At 39.8% G+C, this 20,376-nt stretch overlaps 1 protein-coding gene across 14 annotated transcripts in view; it reads right to left on the reverse strand.

Annotated features, from left to right (window-relative positions):
* The window catches only part of UBAP2 (ubiquitin associated protein 2), a 132,979-nt gene that overhangs the window by 60,009 nt on the left and 52,594 nt on the right, over window positions 1-20,376 (reverse strand). For all 14 annotated transcript variants that reach the window (XR_014301688.1, XR_014301689.1, XM_082694586.1 and 11 more), the window contains 3 exons: window positions 18,074-18,184; window positions 10,453-10,606; window positions 8,847-8,924 (listed from right to left, as the gene is read on the reverse strand). Coding sequence is in view for 12 of the 14 variants with exons in the window: in XM_082694586.1 (XP_082550712.1) it covers window positions 8,847-8,924; window positions 10,453-10,606; window positions 18,074-18,184 (343 nt within the window). In the remaining 2 variants the exon portion in view is untranslated. The remainder of the gene's footprint in view (window positions 1-8,846; window positions 8,925-10,452; window positions 10,607-18,073; window positions 18,185-20,376) is intronic.

Raw genomic sequence — 20,376 nt, forward strand, 5'->3', positions numbered from 1 at the left:
TATGATTAAGTAAAATTTTATGGTGATTTTACTTGGTCTGTGAAGTTTTGTTTACTTCAGTTTTATCTGCCTAAATAAAACCAAAGTAAATATATCAACTCTACCTCAAGGTAATAAAACTAACCAATCCTACTCCCACATACACTCCCCGCTTTCCAACTCACTGGCTGTTCCCTAGGATGTGTTTTTATAACAATAAATCTGTTCAATTTGTAACAAGAGTCAGCATTCAATCAGCCTTTTATTTTTAAATATGTCCCTAAGCAACCAACCAATCAAGTTTTCAGACTTGATTTTTACTCTCAAAGGACCAAACTAAGGGTTCCAGTGTGCCACAGAGGGAATTCAGTCATGAATATCTGATCATTTCTTTAAGAAGCACATTAATTCCAGGGGAAGCAAATCAAAGATCAAATACTCTGGAAAAGAGAAACTTCTCCCAGATAAGACATCCCAGCTCTTCTGTATTCCTGAAACCTTCAAAGGAATTTCCAATAATCTTCTAATTACAACAGGGTGGTATGGAGTAATCAGACACAAAACATTGGTATTACACTATTTGAGTACCCTGACCCATAAGCATAGTAAAGTTTAGTAGTCAAAAACCTCACTCTGGGGATGCCTAAGTGGCTCAGTAGGCTAAGCGACTGCCTTCGGCTTGGGTCAAGATCCCAGGGTCCTGGGATCGAGTACCACATCGGGCTCCTTGCTCAGCAGGGAGCCTGCTTCTCTCTCTGCCTCTGCCTGCCACTCTGCCTGCTTGTGTACACGTGCTCTCTCTCTGTCTAATAAATAAATAGATACAGAAATAACTTTAAACAAAATAAAACAAACAAAAAAAAAAAACCACCTCATTCTGTTTTTTTTTTGTTCTTCTATATTCCTTCTCTCCCAGGATGGGTACCTCAAGACACTAAAAAAACAGGAGTAGAGATGCCACTTATCTTTCTAACCTCACTGTAACAATGGTAAACTTGGGGCTTACTCCATAAGAACTCATTCCTAAATATATACTATACTAACAAGCAGTTCCAGCTTCTCAAACACAGAATTACAATTTTTACTGATTATTACATGTCACATGATAAAAAACTTGACCCAAAATACTCCACATTTCACATATTAACATGATCTTTGATCTAAGTTCAGGATTTAGTCAGTATCATTCAGGAGAACTTCCAGTCTTACAGTAGATATTTAATACCTACCAGTTAAATTCCACATTTTGTACACAAACCACAGTATTATTTGATGGCCAAATCACCTCTGACCAGTCACCATTTATACAGTCCCAAACATTCTGACACCAAAATGCAAAGACACGGACACTGAAGAAAGTGGCCCAGCACAACTGCTACTTCCTTCCTCCAAAAAGGCTACTGTTTTCTCACAAATAACACAACTCACAAGATACTTCTCTTCAAACTTTTAAACAGAATACAGAAAATCTACTTGTTCTAAGTATCACACTCTTATTCCTCTGATTGTAGAGCAAACATTCAGTGAATGGTATGGAAACAATATAGAGAAAATTTAGTTTTACTTCATTTGCTATAGTTCATACTTACTATGCTATCTTTTCATTCTATCTTACTTTTTACGCTATCAAATTCATAATACAAATTATCCCAAAACTTAGAGATTACCATATTAAATCTATGCTGTTTCATAGTATTTTTAAGCCAATACTATGCAGATAAGGCAAAAATTAAGAAAAAAAAGTTTAATTAGCAATTTGAATTTTTTTTTTTAAGATTTTATTTGAGGGGCGCCTGTGTGGCTCAGTGGTTAAGCCGCTGCCTTCGGCTCAGGTCATGATCCCAGGACCCTGGGATCAAGCCCCGCATCGGGCTCTCTGCTCAGCAGGGAGCCTGCTTCCTCCTCTCTCTCTCTGCCTGCCTCTCTGTCTACTTATGATCTCTGTCAAATAAATAAATAAAATCTAAAAAAAAAAAAAAAAAAAAAAAGATTTTATTGAGAGAGAGAGCACGTGAGTGATGGGAAGGGTAAAGGGAAGGGGAAAAGCAGACTCCCGACTGAGCAGAGAGCCCAATGTGGGGCTCCATCCCAGAATCCTGAGATCATGACCTGAGCCAAAGTCAGATGCTTAACTGACTGAGTCACCTAGGCACCCCAGTAATTTGAAATGTTAGCAAATTTAATCACAAATGTAGATCAGTATTCTAAGGGAGAGCCAAGAAGAAGTCAGCAGAGGAGCTCACAAGTATGGTCAAAATCAAAGAATAAATGCAATGGAGACTTTAAAGAACTGTTTTTAAAGTATACACTTTATGGCATATACTTGTTTTTTAAGTATACCCTTAATATCTGCATACTACCCAACAAACCAAAAATAACTGCAAAGGAAGAGAACAATGAAGTGGGTTTTTTTTTAATTTGTTTGCTTGTTTTTTAAGGTTTATTTATTTCAAGGATGCCTGGGTGGCTCAGTTGGTTAAGTATCTGCCTTCAGCTCTGGTCATGATCCCAGGGTCCTGGGATTGAGTCCTGCATCAGGCTTCCTGCTGAGAGCCTACTTCTCCTTCTGCCTGCTGTGCTCACACTCTCTCTCAAATAAATAAAATCTTTTAAAACAGAGGAGGAGAGCACCTGGGTGGCTCAGTGGCTTAAAGCCTCTGCCTTGGCTCAGGTCCTGATCCTGGGGTCCTGAGATAGAGCCCCACATCGGGCTATCTGCTTCGCGGGGAGCCTGCTTCTCCTCTCTCTCTCTGCCTGCCTCTCTGCCTACTTGTGATCTCTGTCTGTCAAATTAAAAAAATAAATAAATAAATAATCTTTAAAAAGAAAAAGAAAAAGAAAAAAAAAAACAGATTTATTTTGAGAGAGTGAGAGAGAGACAGAGAGCATGCACAGAGGGAAAGGGAAAAGCCAACTCCCTACTGAGAAGGTGTCGGATTCTGGTATTAATCCCAGGACTACTAACCAACTAAACTGCCCAGGCGTGCCCAATGAACTGTTTCTTTCTTTCTTTTTTTTTAAAGATTTTATTTATTTATTTGAAAGAGAGCATGAGTGCGGAGAAGGTCAGAGGGAGAAGCAGACTCCCCAAGGAGCTGGAAGCCCGATGAGGGACTCGATCCTGGAACTCCAGGACCATGACCTGAGCCAAAGGCAGTCGCCCAACCAACTGAGCCACCCAGGCACCCCTCCCAACGAATTGCTTTAAAAGGTTAAACAGACTATAAGAGAGTAAATTAAGATCTTAAAGGACTTACAACTAATCTTCTGGAAAGTGACATATTACATAAAACAAAAGACACATTTATCTCTTAAAGTAACTAACTATTTGTCCTGCACCACTATTAACTTACTATCAAACCATACTAATATTCATAAGCAAAATAATTGTGGTTTTGAGGATGTAGGATACTGAATATTTTACCCCTCTTGCCCTATGCTGGAAGTCAGATTCAAAGCAATTCAAAGAAATCTCCAGAAAGACCACAATCCTTTCAAGAGTGTAATCAAATATACTTAAATATAGGTGTTATAAAATTTTTCAAAAAGTAAATTTTAAAGTTTATTTTTTAAACAGTTTTATGTATTAATTTATTTGAGGTAGAGAGAGAAGCAGAGGGAGAGGAAGAAAGAATCTGAAGCTGACCCTCACTGAGCACAGAGGCTGATCAATGCAGGGCTTGATCCCACCACTGTGAGCCCAGGACCTGAGTCAAAACCGTGAGTCAGACATTTAAACAACTGAGCTACCCAGGTGACCCAGAAAAAGTAAAGTTAAACTGAAAAATCCTACATACAAAACAATTTATTTCTTTGAAAAAGTAAAGTTTAGGGGTGCCTGGGTGGCTCAGTGGCTTAAAGCCTCTGCCTTTGGCTCAGGTCATGATCTCAGGGTCCTGGGATCGAGCCCCACATCAGGCTCTTTGCTCGGCAGGGAGCTTGCTTCCTCCTCTCTCTCTCTCTGCCCGCCTCTCTGCATACTTGTGATCTCTCTGTCAAATAAATAAATAAAATCTTAAAAAAAAAAAAAAAAGTAAAGTTTAATTAAAATCATACATACAAAACAATGGTAACAAATTTTAACTCGGGGCAGCAGGGTCGCTCAGTCAGTTATAGAGATCCAGCCCCATCAGGCTCCACACTGAACATAGCAACTTCTTGGGATACTCTCTCTCCATCTGCACCCCGCTTGTGCTCTCATTCTCTCTCTTTCTCTCTCGAATAAATAAATAAATAAATAAATAAATAAATAAATAACTCCTCTAAGTTAATATGTGGGAGTAGACCAGACTGATTTTCTTTTTTTTAAGTTGAACTTGATTTATAAAAGGTCAGTCTAAGTCCTTTACCACAACTTTACATCTTTCTTAAAAAGGATTAGGTATTAGGGTCCCTGACTGGTTCAGCCAGCAGAGCATGCGGCTCTTGATCTCACAGTTTTAAGTTCAAGGCCCATTTTGGGTGTAGAGATTACTTAAAAAATAAAATCTTAAAAAAGAAAAAAAGGGGGACGCCTGGGTGGCTCAGTTGGTTAAGCAGCTGCCTTTGAATCAGGTCATGATCCCAGCGTCCTGGGATCGAGTCCCACATCGGGCTCCTTGCTCCGCAGGGAACCTGCTTCTCCCTCTGACTCTGCCTTCCACTCTGTCTGCCTGTACTCGCTCTCTCTCTCTCTCTTACAAATAAATAAATAAAATCTTAAAAAAAGGTGGGGGGGCGGCGCCTGGGTGGCTCAGTGGGTTAAGCCTCTGCCTTCGGCTCAGGTCATGATCCCAGGGTCTTGGGATCCAGCCCCACATCGGACTCTCTGTTCAGCACGAAGCCTGCTTCCCCCTCTCTCTCTGCCTACTTGTGATCTCTGTCAAATAAATAAATAAATTAATTAAAAAAAAAAAAAAAGGATGGTGGGATGCCTGGGTGGCTCAGTTAGGTGTCTGCCTTCGGTTCAGGTGGTAATCCCAAGGCCCTGGGATCCAGCCCCATGTTAGGCCCCTTGTTTGACAGGAAGCCTGCTTGTCCCACTCCCACTTCCCTGCTTGTGTTCCCTCTCTTGCTGTCTCTCTTTCTGTCAAATTAAAAAAAAAAAAAAAAGAAAAAGCAAAGGATCAGGTATTGAATTAGGGATTTTAAAGCAAGCCAGTATCATCATTCTATCAGATTTTACTCACTTTGGATCCTTCAATCCAGAGTGTCTAACAACAGTTCCAAGCAGATATGGTTTCAGAGGACTCCCTAATTAAGCCTTTCCATCTTGTCAGAAAGAAAAGCAATTTATGTCTACCTCTAAATACTCAAAAACATAAAAATCAATCAATAAATCTGAGTCCTTGAAGGAAGGAAGAAGGCAAGAAGACAGATAACCAGCCTATTATCCACTGTGACACTCTCCCTTCTTCCCTTCATCTCCCTGAAGAACGTGGCTTCCAGTGACACTTGGGTGGCTCAGTCAGTTAAAGTATCTGCCTTCAGTTCAGGTTATGATCGCAGGGTCCTGGGACTGAGCGACGCATTGGGCTCCTTGCTCCACGAGGAGCCTACTTCTCCCTCTCCTTTCGCCTGTTACTCCCCATGCTTGCGCTCACTCACTGTCAAATAAAAAATAAAATCTTAAAAAAAAAAAAAAAAAAGACTCAGTTCTCTCATCTGTAAAATGAGAATACTACCAGCAGCACAGACAATCCTCAGAAGTTTTACTAGGGGATTAAAGGAAAATACATGTAAATTACAAGTAAAAGGCCTACTACACAATAAAGCACTCAGAGTAAATATCAACTATTATTAATTATTCCACTTTGGTCCAACTCACAAAGAGAAAAACATTCTGTAGATAGGCAACTCTAAAGACTTAGGTAAGGACCACAAAAACAGGCCTAGCTATAGCCCTCAACATTGGAGAGACCAAGCAAGGCCCAATGCTTCCCCTGAGCAAACTAGTCTTGTCACAAAGAAAATAAAAAATGGAATTACACATACTGCAACCCTCATCTTGAATTCCAAGAGAATTCTTTTTAAAATGAAACCATATGGGCATCTGAGTGGCTCAGTCTGTTGGGCGGCCAGCTCTTGATTTCAGCTTGGGGCTGTGGGACTGAGCCCCACATCATGTTCCATGTTCAGCGCTGACTCTGCTAGGGTTCTTTCCCTCTCCTCCTGCCCTACCCCCAGCCTGCTTGCATATGCTCTCACTCAAATAAATAAAGAATTTTTTTAATGAAATTAAATTTTAAAAAATAAAAAATAAACCATAAACACCAATAAGGGATTATGTTCAGAAATCCAGTCAACCTAAAACCTACTGATAAATAAACTCACTAAAAATGGACAACTCATTCATTAACCTAAACACCACCAAAAAAATTAAAAGGAAAACAAACACATCTTTAGACGCAGTGCAATATAGAATACATAACCTCCTCTATGCTCACTTAAAAAACTGAGCTTGAATCAAATCTTTAAAGCTAACTTACATTTACAGTAGATAAGGTGGCTAAAGAAGTAAAATAAATGATACCACAAGAAACAAAAAGATCAATGCATAATGTAAAACATGACATCCTAAAGGAAAAGTAACATTGTTTGGACAACAAATCAACAATAAAGAGAAAAAAAGGGAGGAACAAATAAGTTAGAAGAATATACTTTAGATTAAAGAGAATCAAAATATGTAATGTATAAATATCGTTTCAATCCTGATTCAAAGAAATCCATGAAAAGACATTTTTTCAAATAATCAGGAAAATTTATACATGGGTTAAATGTTAGATGATACCAAAAGTTTACTATGAGTTTTTGAACTGCTATAATAGCATTATGGTTATATATGAAAGTGTCTTACCTTTTTCAGAGGTGCTTACCATAGAAATTAAAGGTAAAGTGATCCAAAAAATCTACTTTAAAGTATTTCTGCAGAGGGTGCCTGGTAGCTCAGTGGGTTAAAGCCTCTGCCTTCAGCTCAGGTCATGATCCCAGGGTCCTGGGATCGGGCCCCACATCAGGCTCTCTGCTTAGCAGGGGGCCTGCTTCCTCCTCTCTCTCTCTCTCTCTCTGCCTCTGCCTACTTGTGATCTCTGTCTATCAAATAAATAAATAAAATCTTTAAAAATATATATATATTTCTGCAGAGAAGGTAGGAAAGAGATCTATAAAACGAACATGGCTGAAATCTTTTTTAAGTGTTGTTAACTAAGAAGGAGGGGACATATGGTTCACCTGACTATTCTCCCCACTTCTCTAAATTTGAAATCGATCATAATTTTAAAAGGCTAGAAAAGGACATTACAATTAAAATTGGTTATATAGGGGCCTGGGTGGCTTAGTTGTCTAGGCCTCTGCCTTTGGCTCAGGTCATAATCTTAGGGTCCTGGTATCTAGCCCTGTATCAGACTCTCTGATCACCAGGGAGCCTGCTTTTCACCCTCTCCTTCTGCCTGCCGCTCCTCCTGCTTGTATACTCACACACTCTCTCCCTCTCTCTGTCAAGTAGGTAATTCTAATATTATCTTGCCTCTGCCTGGCAAATCAGTGCATAGGTTTGCCTTCTCTAATCTCTGAATAATGTTTTACCTTTGGCATTTGTAGTATTTTAGTAAATGATAATTGAATGAATGAACAGCCAATGGAGTCGGTAGTATGCATACTGCCTATGTTCTTTTTTAAATTTTAATTTTAGGTAATTAACATACAGTGCCTGCATTATTTCTATGCTTAATAATATTGCTAGTAAAGGGCGCCTGGGTGGCTCAGCGGGTTAAGCCTCTGCCTTCAGCTCAGGCCATGAGCTCAGGGTCCTGGGATCGAGACCCGTAACTGGCTTTCTGTTCAGCAGGGAGCCTGCTTCCCCCTCAAATAAATAAATAAAATCTTTAAAAATAATAATATTGCTGGTAAAAAAAATTCTGCCACTATGAACTGTTCTGCAGAGAGCAGACACAACTGCATTTAATAATACATCAAAGAGGGGCACCTGGGTGGCTCAGTGGGTTAAGCCTCTGCCTTCAGCTCAGGTCATGATCTCAGGATCCTGGGTTTGAGCCCTGCACCGGGCTCTCTGCTCAGAGGGGAACCTACTTCCTCCTCCCCCTCTGCCTGCCTGTCTGCTTACTTGTTGTGATCTCTCTCTCTCTCTCTCCCTCTCTCTGTCAAATAGGTAAATAAAATCTTTAAAATAATAATAATGATAATAAGAGAGGCGCCTGGCTGGCTTGGTCTGTAGAGCCTGAGACTCCTGTTCTTTGGGGTTGTGCGTTCAAGCCCCACATTAGGTGCAGAGATCACTTAAAAATAAAATCTTAAAAAGAAAAATGAAATAAAATGGATCAAACAGAAAGTTAAGGTAGCTAATCCACTGAACCAAAGCAGGATCTGTATATTACATCTGAGTATCTTGATTTTATGACCCGAGAAAATTCAGTCACAACTCTGAAGTACATGAAATTATATTATTAAAGTGGCTTAATGACATCCCAAATTCATAAATGTTAAAAAATGATCACTAATAAAAAATACTGGGGGATAAGAAAGAGCTAATGAATGGGCAAATACTTTTCATTTTAAAGCCAGTATCATATGGGTAAAACACAACTATTAAAGTCCAACAGCGAAGAATTTAATGACTATTTGACCAGAGCTTCAAGTTTTAAGTTAATCATTAAAAGGCCTTTCTCAGTTTGGGTGAAACCAACCAGTAAGTTTTCTCAAAATTACATAAACCCAAACATTTCATTCATAGCCATCAGTGAACAAATGCAAAGACTGCAGATCAGTTCTTCTCCCAGAACACACTGCCAGGCCTTGATGAAGTATGTACACCAACAGCCTGCCTCCTCCTTCCAATCACAGGCATCTCCTTCCCCCTTATTCTGTCTTACCTCTGCCACGAGCTCGCTTGCCACGGTCTGAAGGCTTGTCCCCTTGACTGCAATCAATACCATTCTCCTCGCCTCTAACTACGGAAGAAAAGAGCACCTCTTGTACATCATTGTGTTTAAGAGCTATCAAAGGCAAGGACAAAAAGGCTATTTTTAAAAAGGCTAAAACTTAACGAGAGGGATCAGAAAACAGTAAAAACAAAACCAAATAAAAGTGACTCAAAATCTGACAGCACATCTCGCTTAATTTGTAGATGAAAATTCTGTAAGGAAATTAAAACTAGGTATCACTTTTTTCTTCCTTCTAGTTGGACTTGCCCTTCCCTAAAGCAAGTTTGCTTCAAAAAACATTTGTTCTGTAGCTATGTGTAATACACAACAAAACTGGCTCACTAGTTAGGTTCAAAGCCTGGAAAGGCCTAGAGCAGCAAAACAGCAATACCAAGGAAATAATGAGTTGCTGAAAAAATTAGTGTGGGAGATAGGTTTTCCTAAGATGCTATCCAGTACATGACAGCAGAGTCTTGTCTTCTCCTCACCCCTACACTGGCATTGACTCCATATAATACCTAAATTCTGAGCACAGCTTGGTCTCCTCATCTCTCTAAGGGCCTAACTGCCACGGCCACTCCATTTAAATTTGCCAAAGTTCTCCCTAAAATCACCATCTTGCTGCCTCTGTTTTTCCCCACAGCATAATTTCCACATATAACATTAAAATATCATATTACTGCAAAACATATTACTTCTTTCTTATTGTCACATCTCATTCTACCTTCATTAAAAGTTTCGGGAAAGCAAAGATTTGTTTTATTCATTGCTCTATTAGAGTACCTGCCACATAGTAGGTACCCAGTAAACATCTGTGGAATAAATAAACTAGCAAAAGTCCCTAAGACAGTATGTCTGCCCAGAAGGTAGTGTATAGGTAATGATGCCAAAATATGGGTCAAATTAAAGGACTGAGAAAAATCTTCCCTATTTGACAATCTCCCTCTTAAGGATTAGTTAATCCTTACCTATTACAATGAGTATCCATTAAGTGGGAAGAATAAACAGCATTATCTATCAGTGAGTAAAATCCTCACTTTAAACTTAGAGGGTAGGGACACCTGGGTGGCTCGGTTGGTTAAGCAGCTGCCTTCGGCTCAGGTCATGATCCCAGCGTCCTGGGATCGAGTCCCACATCGGGCTCCTTGCTCAGCAGGGAGCCTGCTTCTCCCTCTGCCTCTGCCTGCCATTCTGTCTGCCTGTGCTCGCTCTCTGTCCCTCTCTCTCTCTGATAAATAAAATCTTTAAAAATAAAATAAAAAATAAATAAATAAATAAATAAAATAAATAAGATTAGAGGGTATACTTAATACATAACAGAAGGCAGTCTTAAGACACACAATTCACTATCTACACCCCAGGTAAATGCTAATATGAAATTGTATCAGTTACAGTTCTAATAAACTATTCAGTTAGCTCGTTATTAAGTGTTACCTATAATAACAAACACTGCATTGAGGAACTAGATTTATGGGCATTCGTTGCACTACCCTTTCAGTTTTTCAGTGTGCATAAAAATGTTCATAAAAAAATTTTTGAGGAGAAATGTACTTACACTCTCTCCCACGATTGCTACCTCTTCCTTTCCGGTTGTTGTTTCCACGTCCACGATTTATTTCTCTCTCACTTCTCTTCTCTCTATTCTCTTTGTTTTCTGAACTTTCTTTTCCAAAATTCTTCTTCTTTCCCCCTACAGTCTCCCATGAAGTCTACCAAAAACAAGAGTGGCCAGAGTTGTCATTCAAAGTGTATACAATTATCAAGGATATGTGCATATACCTTCTAGACCTAATAACCCATGCCCTGCAGCTCATTTTCCTACCATTTTAATTCTTATCCGTATCTTTCTACTTTCTGATGAAAAAGACAGCAAACCTCTTGCTAAGCTCCTGTTGCCATACACAGCACAAAAGAGTACAGCAACTAACTGAATTAACAACACACTGTATGTTGTTCCACCAGAGCCTTTTCCTATGCTGATTTAAAAATAAAGGTCATTTCCCCAAGAGTATGCCACCTCCACCTAAGCAATTGCCTTAAATCTATAAATAAGTAAGTCAGCTCAAAGAATACAAAATTACATTGAAATGCTTTCCTAAAACCTCAGGAATAACTTGCTCCATTCAGTTAACCAAAGTTAACAATCTAAAAAAATTTAAAGGTAGGCAAATAAATTTGGGTTTGGTTTCGTTTTTTTAAAACTAAGTACCCAAAATTTCAACCACAAAGATGTGTTTCCAGGGCACCTGCATGGCTCAGTCATTAAGCATCTGCCTTCACCTCAGGTCATGATCTCAGGCTCCTGAGATCAACCCCCCGCAAGGCCGGGGGCGGGGGGTGGGGGGGGTCCCTGCTCAGCAGGAAGCCTGCTTCTCCCTCTACTCTGCTTGTGTTCCCTCTCTCGCTGTCAAATAAATAAAAATATTTTTAAAAATAAATAAAAAGACGTGTTTCTAATAAGAAGTCAAAATAACTTATATAACCTCCCTTTGCTGCTTCTCCTCTAATGGTAATTGAAATCAATTTATCATATATAAAATTATATATAAATTGCTGAGAAAAGAACACTTCGTCCTTGTAAAAATAAGTGGTATTAGGATACCAATAAAGTTACATTACTGAGAAATCCCCAAACTGGCACATTTGTTTCTGTTTACTTTGTCATCATCTACCTCATTTCACAAGAGATTTGAAGTGATTCAATACCAAAATAAGAGCAAGAACTATTTTAAGCTTAAAAAAAATCTTAGGAACAAAAGGAAATTTCTAATATTGTATATCCAAATCAACATAAGCACTAGAAACTAATAAACTAAAATTAAAGAAACATTAGCTGAATTACATTCAAAACAGTGGAGGCCAGATTTAGAACACTTTTGTGGCAAGAATTTTTTTGACATCTACAAACCCCTACTGAACCCCTGTATTTAGTTACAGATAAAATCGTAAGATGTGAAAAAAATAAAAATTAAAACAAGTTATTTTCCAACTATAAGCTTTGATCAATATTTTTTAAAAATCAGCAACTGGCAGTTATGCAGAATAATCTGGCATATTCACTTCTGGTGAATACCCATCTAATCTAATCTTCCTACATGTCTACCCGGGAATAATAACCAAATGTTAGTTAGTTCACAGCTTTTAGCCAAGCAACTCTATTAAATTTATAATTGTGCAAGCTTTTATATACAGACAATCATTAGAATGAAGGATGGGGGGATTCTCCAAATGTCTACTTTAAGAGATTATACTCTAAAACATGCACAAAGGGAGCAGTACGTAGCCACTTAGAGCTATCCAGGTGGGGGTGGGTGCCTCAATTGGTGGCTCAATAGGTCAACAATGTGCCGTTAGCTCAGGTCATGATCCTGGGACCCTGGGCCCTGGAATGGAGCCAGCACTGGGCTTCTCCCTCTCTCCTTTTCCCTCTCCTGCTTCTCCCTTCTATTCATGCTCTCACGCATGCATGCATACTCTCTCTCTCAAATAAATAAAATCTTTAGGAAAAAAAAAAAGGTTACCCAGGTGTACACAGAAAGAGATCCACGATGTAAGTATAGCAAGCTAACAACTAACAGTGTATAAAATAGGATTATATTTGTTAGTTCAAAGAAAAGCCCACATATATAGATACTGAAAAAAGGACTAGTTATCTAAATGAGGATGCTGTTTAATTTATCATTCCATACTGGTAGTTGTTTAAGATTTATCTGAGAGACAGATCACACATGCACACAGAGGGAGAGGGAGAAGCAGATGCCCCACCAAGCACAGAGCCCAATGTAGAGCTCGATGCGAGAACCCTGATACCATGACCTGAGTCAAAGACAGATCTGCTCAACTGACTGAGGCACCCAGGCATCCCTCTGCACTGCTTTTTTAATTAGAGAAAACAATAAAGCTTGTTCATTCCAGAGAAATAATTGTATGAACTCAATATGCTTGCTAATATGAATAAACAAGACACCTATGCAAGACAGAATCCTGTCCTCTTAGGTTAATATGACAAAAAGTAAATTCTAGAAGACCTAGAAAAATTACACATAGTAGAGTCAGCACAGGTGAATATGTATACAATTTCCATTGTCTTTTTTTTTTTTAAAGATTTACCTATTTGTGAGAGAGAGCAAGCGCCCACGCAAGCACAAGCAGGATGAACAGCAGAGGGAGAAGCAGACTCCCTGCTAAGCAGGAAGCCTGATGGAGGGGCTCAGTGCCGGAACTCCGGGAAAATGACCTGTCCAAAGACAGATTCTTAACCAACTGAGCCACCCAGGTGGCCCTGTATGTGAAACATTTGAGAAAAACATCTTCGCCCATTTCATTAAGCCAAGGATGGCCACAAGTAAGTCTTGGGCTTGTGAAATCTCCTAAGACTGACAAGAACTTATTTGTGGGGAAAAGTAAGGAGAGCAAACTTAAGGGGCAATTGGTCTAATGCCACTGTAAATGTTAAAGAGAGTATCGCACACATAGCACAACAGTCTGTGAGCATGCACATAAGCTTTCAACATGAACGAAACTTCTGATAACCTTTGTTATCTGTACTTGGCTACCTGTAGAATAGGTCTGAAGAAACTCTGAAAGGAAGAATGGTCCTCCCAAACACTACATTTAGTAATCAGAAAAGTAGCTTTCCAGGCCAACTAATTAAAAATCTACACAACACAAATAAGTTACTCAAAAAAAAAGGTAAATTAATGCAAGAGACTGATATTTCATAATGATTGTCACTCAAAACAGCATTATAATGAAATAAGAGGTTTATCAGTACTTATGATCATGCTGAATGTTTTACTTTGTAACAGTTCCTTGAACAGAGAAAGACAAACTCATTCTTAAAATTATCAGGGACAGGGTAGACTGGGTGGCTCAGTGGGTTAAACCTCTGCCATCAGCTCAGCTAACGATCTCAGGGTTCTGGGATCAAGCCCCGCATCAGGCTCTCTGCTCAGAGGGAGCCTGCTCCCCCACCCCCACCCTGGCTGCCTCTCTGCGTATTTGTAATCTCTCTATCAAATAAATGAATAAAATCTTTCAAAAAAGGAAAAAAATTATCAGGGACAATTCAACCTACCCCCCCCACCAAAGTAATAATTTTGTTTCAGGGGTGCCTGGTCAGGCAACTGTATTTGGATCAGGTCCTGATCCTAGGTTCCTTGGAGTGAACCGTGCATCTGGTTCCCTCTCGGCAGCAGCCTGCTTCTTCCTCTCCGTCTGTCCCTCCCCTGCTTGTCCCTCTCTCTCGTTCCCTCTCTCCCTCAAATAAATAAATAAAATCTTTAAAATAATAGTAATTTTGTTTCAGAAGATCCTGGCACAAAATAAGGTTAGTCAACAGGACAAGATTTGTTTGCTTTCATGGTTTATTTTAAATGTTCTTGCTCTTAGCAACCCTACCTTGTTTATTTTGTCTAGCACCTCCACTCCAATAAACTCTATCCTAGTCAGGGGAAGGTAGGTATTCCTTACAGCTGGTTAGCCATGGCTCCTAGAGACAGCAATCAGGTAGGCAACAAGACAAACACAATGGAAGAATGATCCTAAACAAACCAGAATTTCAAAAGAACTTTCACTCTGGCTCTCCATTTCTACCACAGCCTTCTCATCTCTCAACGAGTATACGCCTTTTGTGTCGGTTATTCGTGCCCTAATTTGCTCTTTTCTGATCTAAGAAGAAGTCAAACTAGATCCAACCTCACTATGTGATTTCCACACTCAGCGTAACCAAAGATATGTTCTTTACCGTTCAACCCAGAACTACCTCCTTTGAATTCAGTCCCAAAGGAGTGTGAGAAGTTAAAACTCAATAAAACACAGAGAACTGGACATTTATTTAAGACTTGAGGGACGCCTGGGTGGCTCAGTTGGTTAAGCAGCTGCCTTCGGCTCAGGTCATGATCCCAGCGTCCTGGGATCGAGTCCCGCATCGGGCTCCTTGCTCGGCAGGGAGTCTGCGTCTCCCTCTGCCTGCCATTCTGTCTGCCTGTGTTCACGCTCTCTCTCTCTCTGACAAATAAATTTTAAAAAATCTTTAAAAAAAAAAAAAAAAAAAAAGACTTGAAAATTCACGGGCACCTGGGTGGCTCAGTGGGTTAAGCCTCTGCCTTCGGCTCAGATCATGATCTCAGGGTCCTGAGATCAAGACCTACATCGGGCTCTCTGCTCGGCAGGTGAGCCTGCTTCACCCCCATTCTCTCCCTGCCTCTCTGCCTGTGATTTCTGTCAAATACATAAATAAAATCTTAAAAAAAAAAAAAAAAAAAGTGGGGGGGGGGGGGCTTGAAAATTCAACACCCTACCAGAGAAAGAATTAAGTTAGCTAAAGGAAAAGACAACACAAAGTAGTATCCTGACTTACCTTAAACATATAAAAAGAAATAGGCCCTCCAAAAACAATTTGGCAATATTTCATTTATTCACAGCGATTACATATATATATAAAATATGTATAAAGGAGGTAGTTTAGGGATGCCTGGGTGGCTCAGTCAGTTAAGTGTTCAACTCTTTTTTTTTTTTTTTAAAGATTTTATTTATTTATTTGACAGAGAGACAGGTGGGGGGTGGGGTGGGGATGGGGGACAGGCTCCCCACTGAGCAGAGAACCTGATACAGGGCTTAATGCTAGGACCCTGAGATCATGACCTTAGTCCAAGGCAGAGGCTTAACCCACTGAACCACCCAAGCACCCCAAGTGTCCAACTCTTTGGCTTGGGTAATTATCTCAGGGTTGTGAGATAGAGCCCTGAGTCAGGTTCTGCATTGGTATGCAGCCTGCTTAAGATTCTGTCTCCCGGGAGGCCTGGGTGGCTCAGTCGGTTAAGCGTCTGCCTTTGGCTCAGGTCGTGATCTCAGAGTCCTAGGATCGAGTCCCGCATCCGGCTCCTTGCTCAGCAGGGAGCTGCTTCTCCCTCTGCCTCTACCTGCCTCTCTGCCTGCTCGTGCTCTTTATCTCTCTCTGACAAATAAACAAATAAAAATCTTAAAAAAAAAAATTCTGTCTCCCCCTCTATCTCTCTCCCTCTCTACAAAAATAAGACAAACTCAAAGAAACAAACTGAGAGCCATTCTATACTGCATCCATTAGCAATCAGGTTAACAAATTCCCAGGGCACCTGGGCGGTTCAGTCGTTAAGCGTCTGCCTTTGGCCCAGGTCATGATCCCAGGGTCCTAGGATGGAGCCCTGTATCAGGCTCCCTGTTCAGTGGGAGTCTACTTCTCCCTCTCCCATGGCTTATGCTCCCTCTCTTGCTGTCTCTTTCTCTGTCAAATAAATAAATAAAATCTTAAAAAAAAAAAAAAGTAAACATATTCCTCATATTTTATCAAAACCAGAAAATATAAGCCTAATTATCAGCAAACAAAAACTATTCAAAATTTCATTTATTTTGACACTTAGCATAATGTATTTACCCAACAAACTGATAGACTAGTGTCATCTTGCATGGAATTTTACCCATAGATACTGCTATACTCAGATAGTGAAATACTATCCCAAACATCTTATTCTTACATTACTCATTCTGCTTACTTCATATTAAATATATTCATTTTACTACTGAGCTGGTCACATCAGTCCATTTTTATATAGCCTGCCCCTAATACAACCTTATCCTTAAAAACGAGAACCTTGGGGTACCTGGGTGGCTCAGTGGGTTGAGGCCTCTGCCTTAGGCTCAGGTCATGATCCCAGGTTCCTGGAATCGAGCCCCACGGTGGGATCTCTGCTCAGCGGGGAGGCTGCTTCCCCCGCCCCCCGCCTGACTCTCTGCCTACTTGAGATCTCTCTCTCTGTCAAATAAATAAATAAAAGCTTTTAAAAAAATAAAAAGTAATAAAAAATAAAAACGAGAACCTGATTAAACCCAAAGAGTGACAAGGAAGGCACGTTGGTTATGTTCATCCTTATAGCCCATCTAAAGGAGAATCATTGGGCGCCCTGGGTGGCTCAGTGGGTTAAGCCGCTGCCTTTGGCTCGGGTCATGATCTCAGGGTCCTGGGATCGAGTCCCACATCAGGCTCTCTGCTCAGCAGGGAGCCTGCTTCCTCCTCTCTCTCTCTGCCTACTTGTGATCTCTCTCTGTCGAATAAATAAATAAAATCTTAAAAAAAAAAATTTTTTTTAATAAATAAATAAATAAATAAAGGAGAATCATTATTTGTTTTAATCTGTTTTGAAATGGTGATCTGAAAATACAAATGAGGGTCACCTAGCTGCTTTAAGCAGGTTAGCATCTACCTTTGACTCAGGTCATGATCCCAGTGTCCTGGGATCAAGCCTGGCATTGGGATCCCTGCTCGGCGGGGAGTCTGCCTCTCCCCATCCCTTCACCCGTCTCCTTGCTCATGCTCATTCTCTCAAATTAATTAATTAATTAATTTTGAAAGGAAATAGAAATGAAACACTGCGCAGCATGCCTGGATAGCTCAGTTGGTTTAAGCAGCTGCCTTCAGCACAGGTCATGATACCCCAGTCCTACGACTGAGCCTTGAGCGGGGATCCCCCTTCTCCTTCTCTACCCCTCCCTTCACTTTCTCTCTCTCTCTCTCTCTCTCATAAATAAAATCTAAGAAAAGAAAAGGGAAGGGGAGGGGGAAAGGAAAAGGGAGGGAAAGGGAAAAAAAAGAAAAGAAAAGAAACAAAAGGAAATGAAAAGAAAAGAAAGAGACAAGACAAGATAGTGTAATCTCCATGGAGAATCAAGAGATTAGGGCTGACACTGCCTTGTGCGGCTTTAGCTGTATCCTTCCTAAAATAAAAGGGACAAGCTTTAGTGTGCCTGCACAGTCCTCAAAATTTACTAAGCTTAAAACAACAATACCTTTCTTTCTTATTTTATCTGTCAAATGGTCATGAAAATGTATCTACAGAACATTCACACATAAACAGATATACAGCAAACTCTGGTTTTCGTTTAGTCTAGAGATCTAAGGAGTAATAAGAGATGACAACTGAGATGAAGAAACATGAGCAGTGAAGGCAAGAGAAGTTTTTTTTTTTTTTTTTTAAAGATTTTATTTATTTATTTGACAGACAGAGATCACAAGTAGGCAGAGAGGCAGGCAGAGAGAGAGGAAGGGAAGTAGGCTCCCGGCTGAGCCTGATGCAGGTCTTGATCCCAGGATAAATCTTAGCACTACAAATCAGTTAACAGTATTTATTAATAATTCTTACCGTGTCTGAATTCCCTTCCAGCAATATATTGATAGCTTTGTTCACATCTCCATTACAGTCATGTAGGGCCACTATGCATTCATCCTGATTTTTCCCCGTCACTTCCATAAGCTGTTCAAATTATAAGAAAATGGTTAAGGAGACCCTAAAATGGCACTTGATACCAATTTTAAGATTCTTCTATTTAAAAACAGAAATTACACAATCCTTCCTCATGAAGATGACCTCCTTCCAGACCCTGAGCTTATAATGCAAGAACATTTACCTGCTTTTTGTGACCATCACTTGTCTTTTCATCAATACAGAGAGTCAAACAACAAATCAACTCTCCTCCAAGAAGACTAAGTATCAGATTATTAATGAGCAGTACACAAATTATATATATATATATATAGACATTCTCAGCATACTCAGGATCAGCTCTGACTACTCCAACTTAGTTCAATGGCCTAGGATTCCCAAAATTCTGAACTACTCAAAGTATACATGACCACCATAACAGAACATCTAGTCGAACTATGTTATACAAAGAAAACATTCCCTATGTGGTTTATCACTGCTTGGATTAGAAAACTACATATTTTAAAAAAAAAAAAAAAAAAAAAAAAAGACTCCATAAACATAGTTAAGTGACAACACCCAAAGGTCTCACAAGTGCAATTCTACAGCTATCACAAACTCATTCCTAGACATAGTACTTGTGCAAGCAGCTTTAACAGGGTGCTACATTTGAAGTAATCAAAGAAAGCCCCTTGGTACATTCTCTTTACCAAGGGAGATTAAGGGGTGCCTGGGTGGCTCAGTGGGTTAAGCCTCTGCCTTCAGCTCAGGTCATGGTCTCAGGGTCCTGGGATTGAGCCCCATATCGGGCTCCCTGCTCAGCAGGGAGACTGCTTCCCCCTGTCTCTCTGCCTGCCTCTCTGTCTACTTGTGATCTCTCTCTCTCTGTCAAATAAATATAATCTTAAAAAAAGAAAAAGGAGAGATTAAGCTATTTAACATTTTCATCACAAGTACAATCACAAATTAGATACAATATACAGGTTTCTCAATTACCAGCGAACAAATGTATGATTTAAGTATCTCTTGTGTTTTACACACATTTAACTGTTTTAGTGTGTACCACCTATTCAAAGTAGTTTGACACCAACATCTGAAGTGATTTCTCTGTGGTCAAAAAACTAATTAACAGGAAGACCTATGTGGAATCCAGGTATCCTGATCTCATGAATAGAACTCTTTGCACTGTACCACTCTCTCTGCTTTCTTCCCTGCCATTGCATGGTGAAAGTTCTACACCTTTACAGCTTTCCAGTCCTTTGGTCTTTGGGCATCAACTAGTGTCAGTTTTTATCAGTGTCTCTATTAACCCAACACCTGTAGTATACAAGTGATAAGATGCACATTAAATATCAAAATTACCCCCCAGTGACTGGAATAGTAAGAGAGCAAACTAAAAAGTTTAACCATAAAACTCTGAGCTCCTGGACCAGTGTTCCTTTTTGTGTATCTGCTATACTAGTCAGATGAAAGACAAGATGATATGTAGAATTATGTCTCAAACTGTACATAAATCTCATTCCGGAAAATAAGTGCTATCGTTTTTAATAAATTCTTTTTGTGGCCTTCTAAAATTACTACCATTAGTCTAATGACAGCAATTGTAAGTATTAACAAAGAGTTTACACAGTAAAGGGAAGTTAGGCAGCAAGCTAGGCATGAGCAATAGGATGATGGACCTTAGATATCAAGATGGAGAGCCCCAAATGAAAACAGACTGGGACCACCCCCTTCTACCCATCTAGCAATGGGTTTGTCGTTACAACATCCTGGGCAGGAGTAAGAGCTAAATTTGTTGTGCTAGTTACACTTGTGCAGAAAGAAGTAGCTTGTCCTTATTTGACCTAATATCTCTAAAATAGAAATAATATTGCAGTTTGCTACCCCATGCAGGCATTTTAAATACAATTTGGGAAAGAACATGCTGGCTAGCTAATGATTATATAATCCAAGGCCTGTCACTCAACTGTTGCAACTCTAGAGCTGCCCAAAAGAAAAAGCCACACTACCAAGTTTCCAAAGCCATCATTTCTCTTGACTAGCCTGCTTCTCTCTTGGGACGTACTTTAATAAAACTCTGTTCACTTTCATTCTGCTGCTCTGTAATTCTTTACAGTAGCAGTGAAAAGAACCAAGGTTTCTTTCCTTTTCCAGCTAACTCTCAGTAACAAGTTCACTGTGGGACAGTCATTCCAGCAATGACTTGTAGACCTCTACCAAGGTCGGGACCGAGATAAGGGTTA

Source organism: Mustela nivalis, assembly GCF_964662115.1.
Source record: "Mustela nivalis genome assembly, chromosome: 13".
NCBI classification, from domain to species: Eukaryota; Metazoa; Chordata; class Mammalia; order Carnivora; family Mustelidae; genus Mustela; species Mustela nivalis.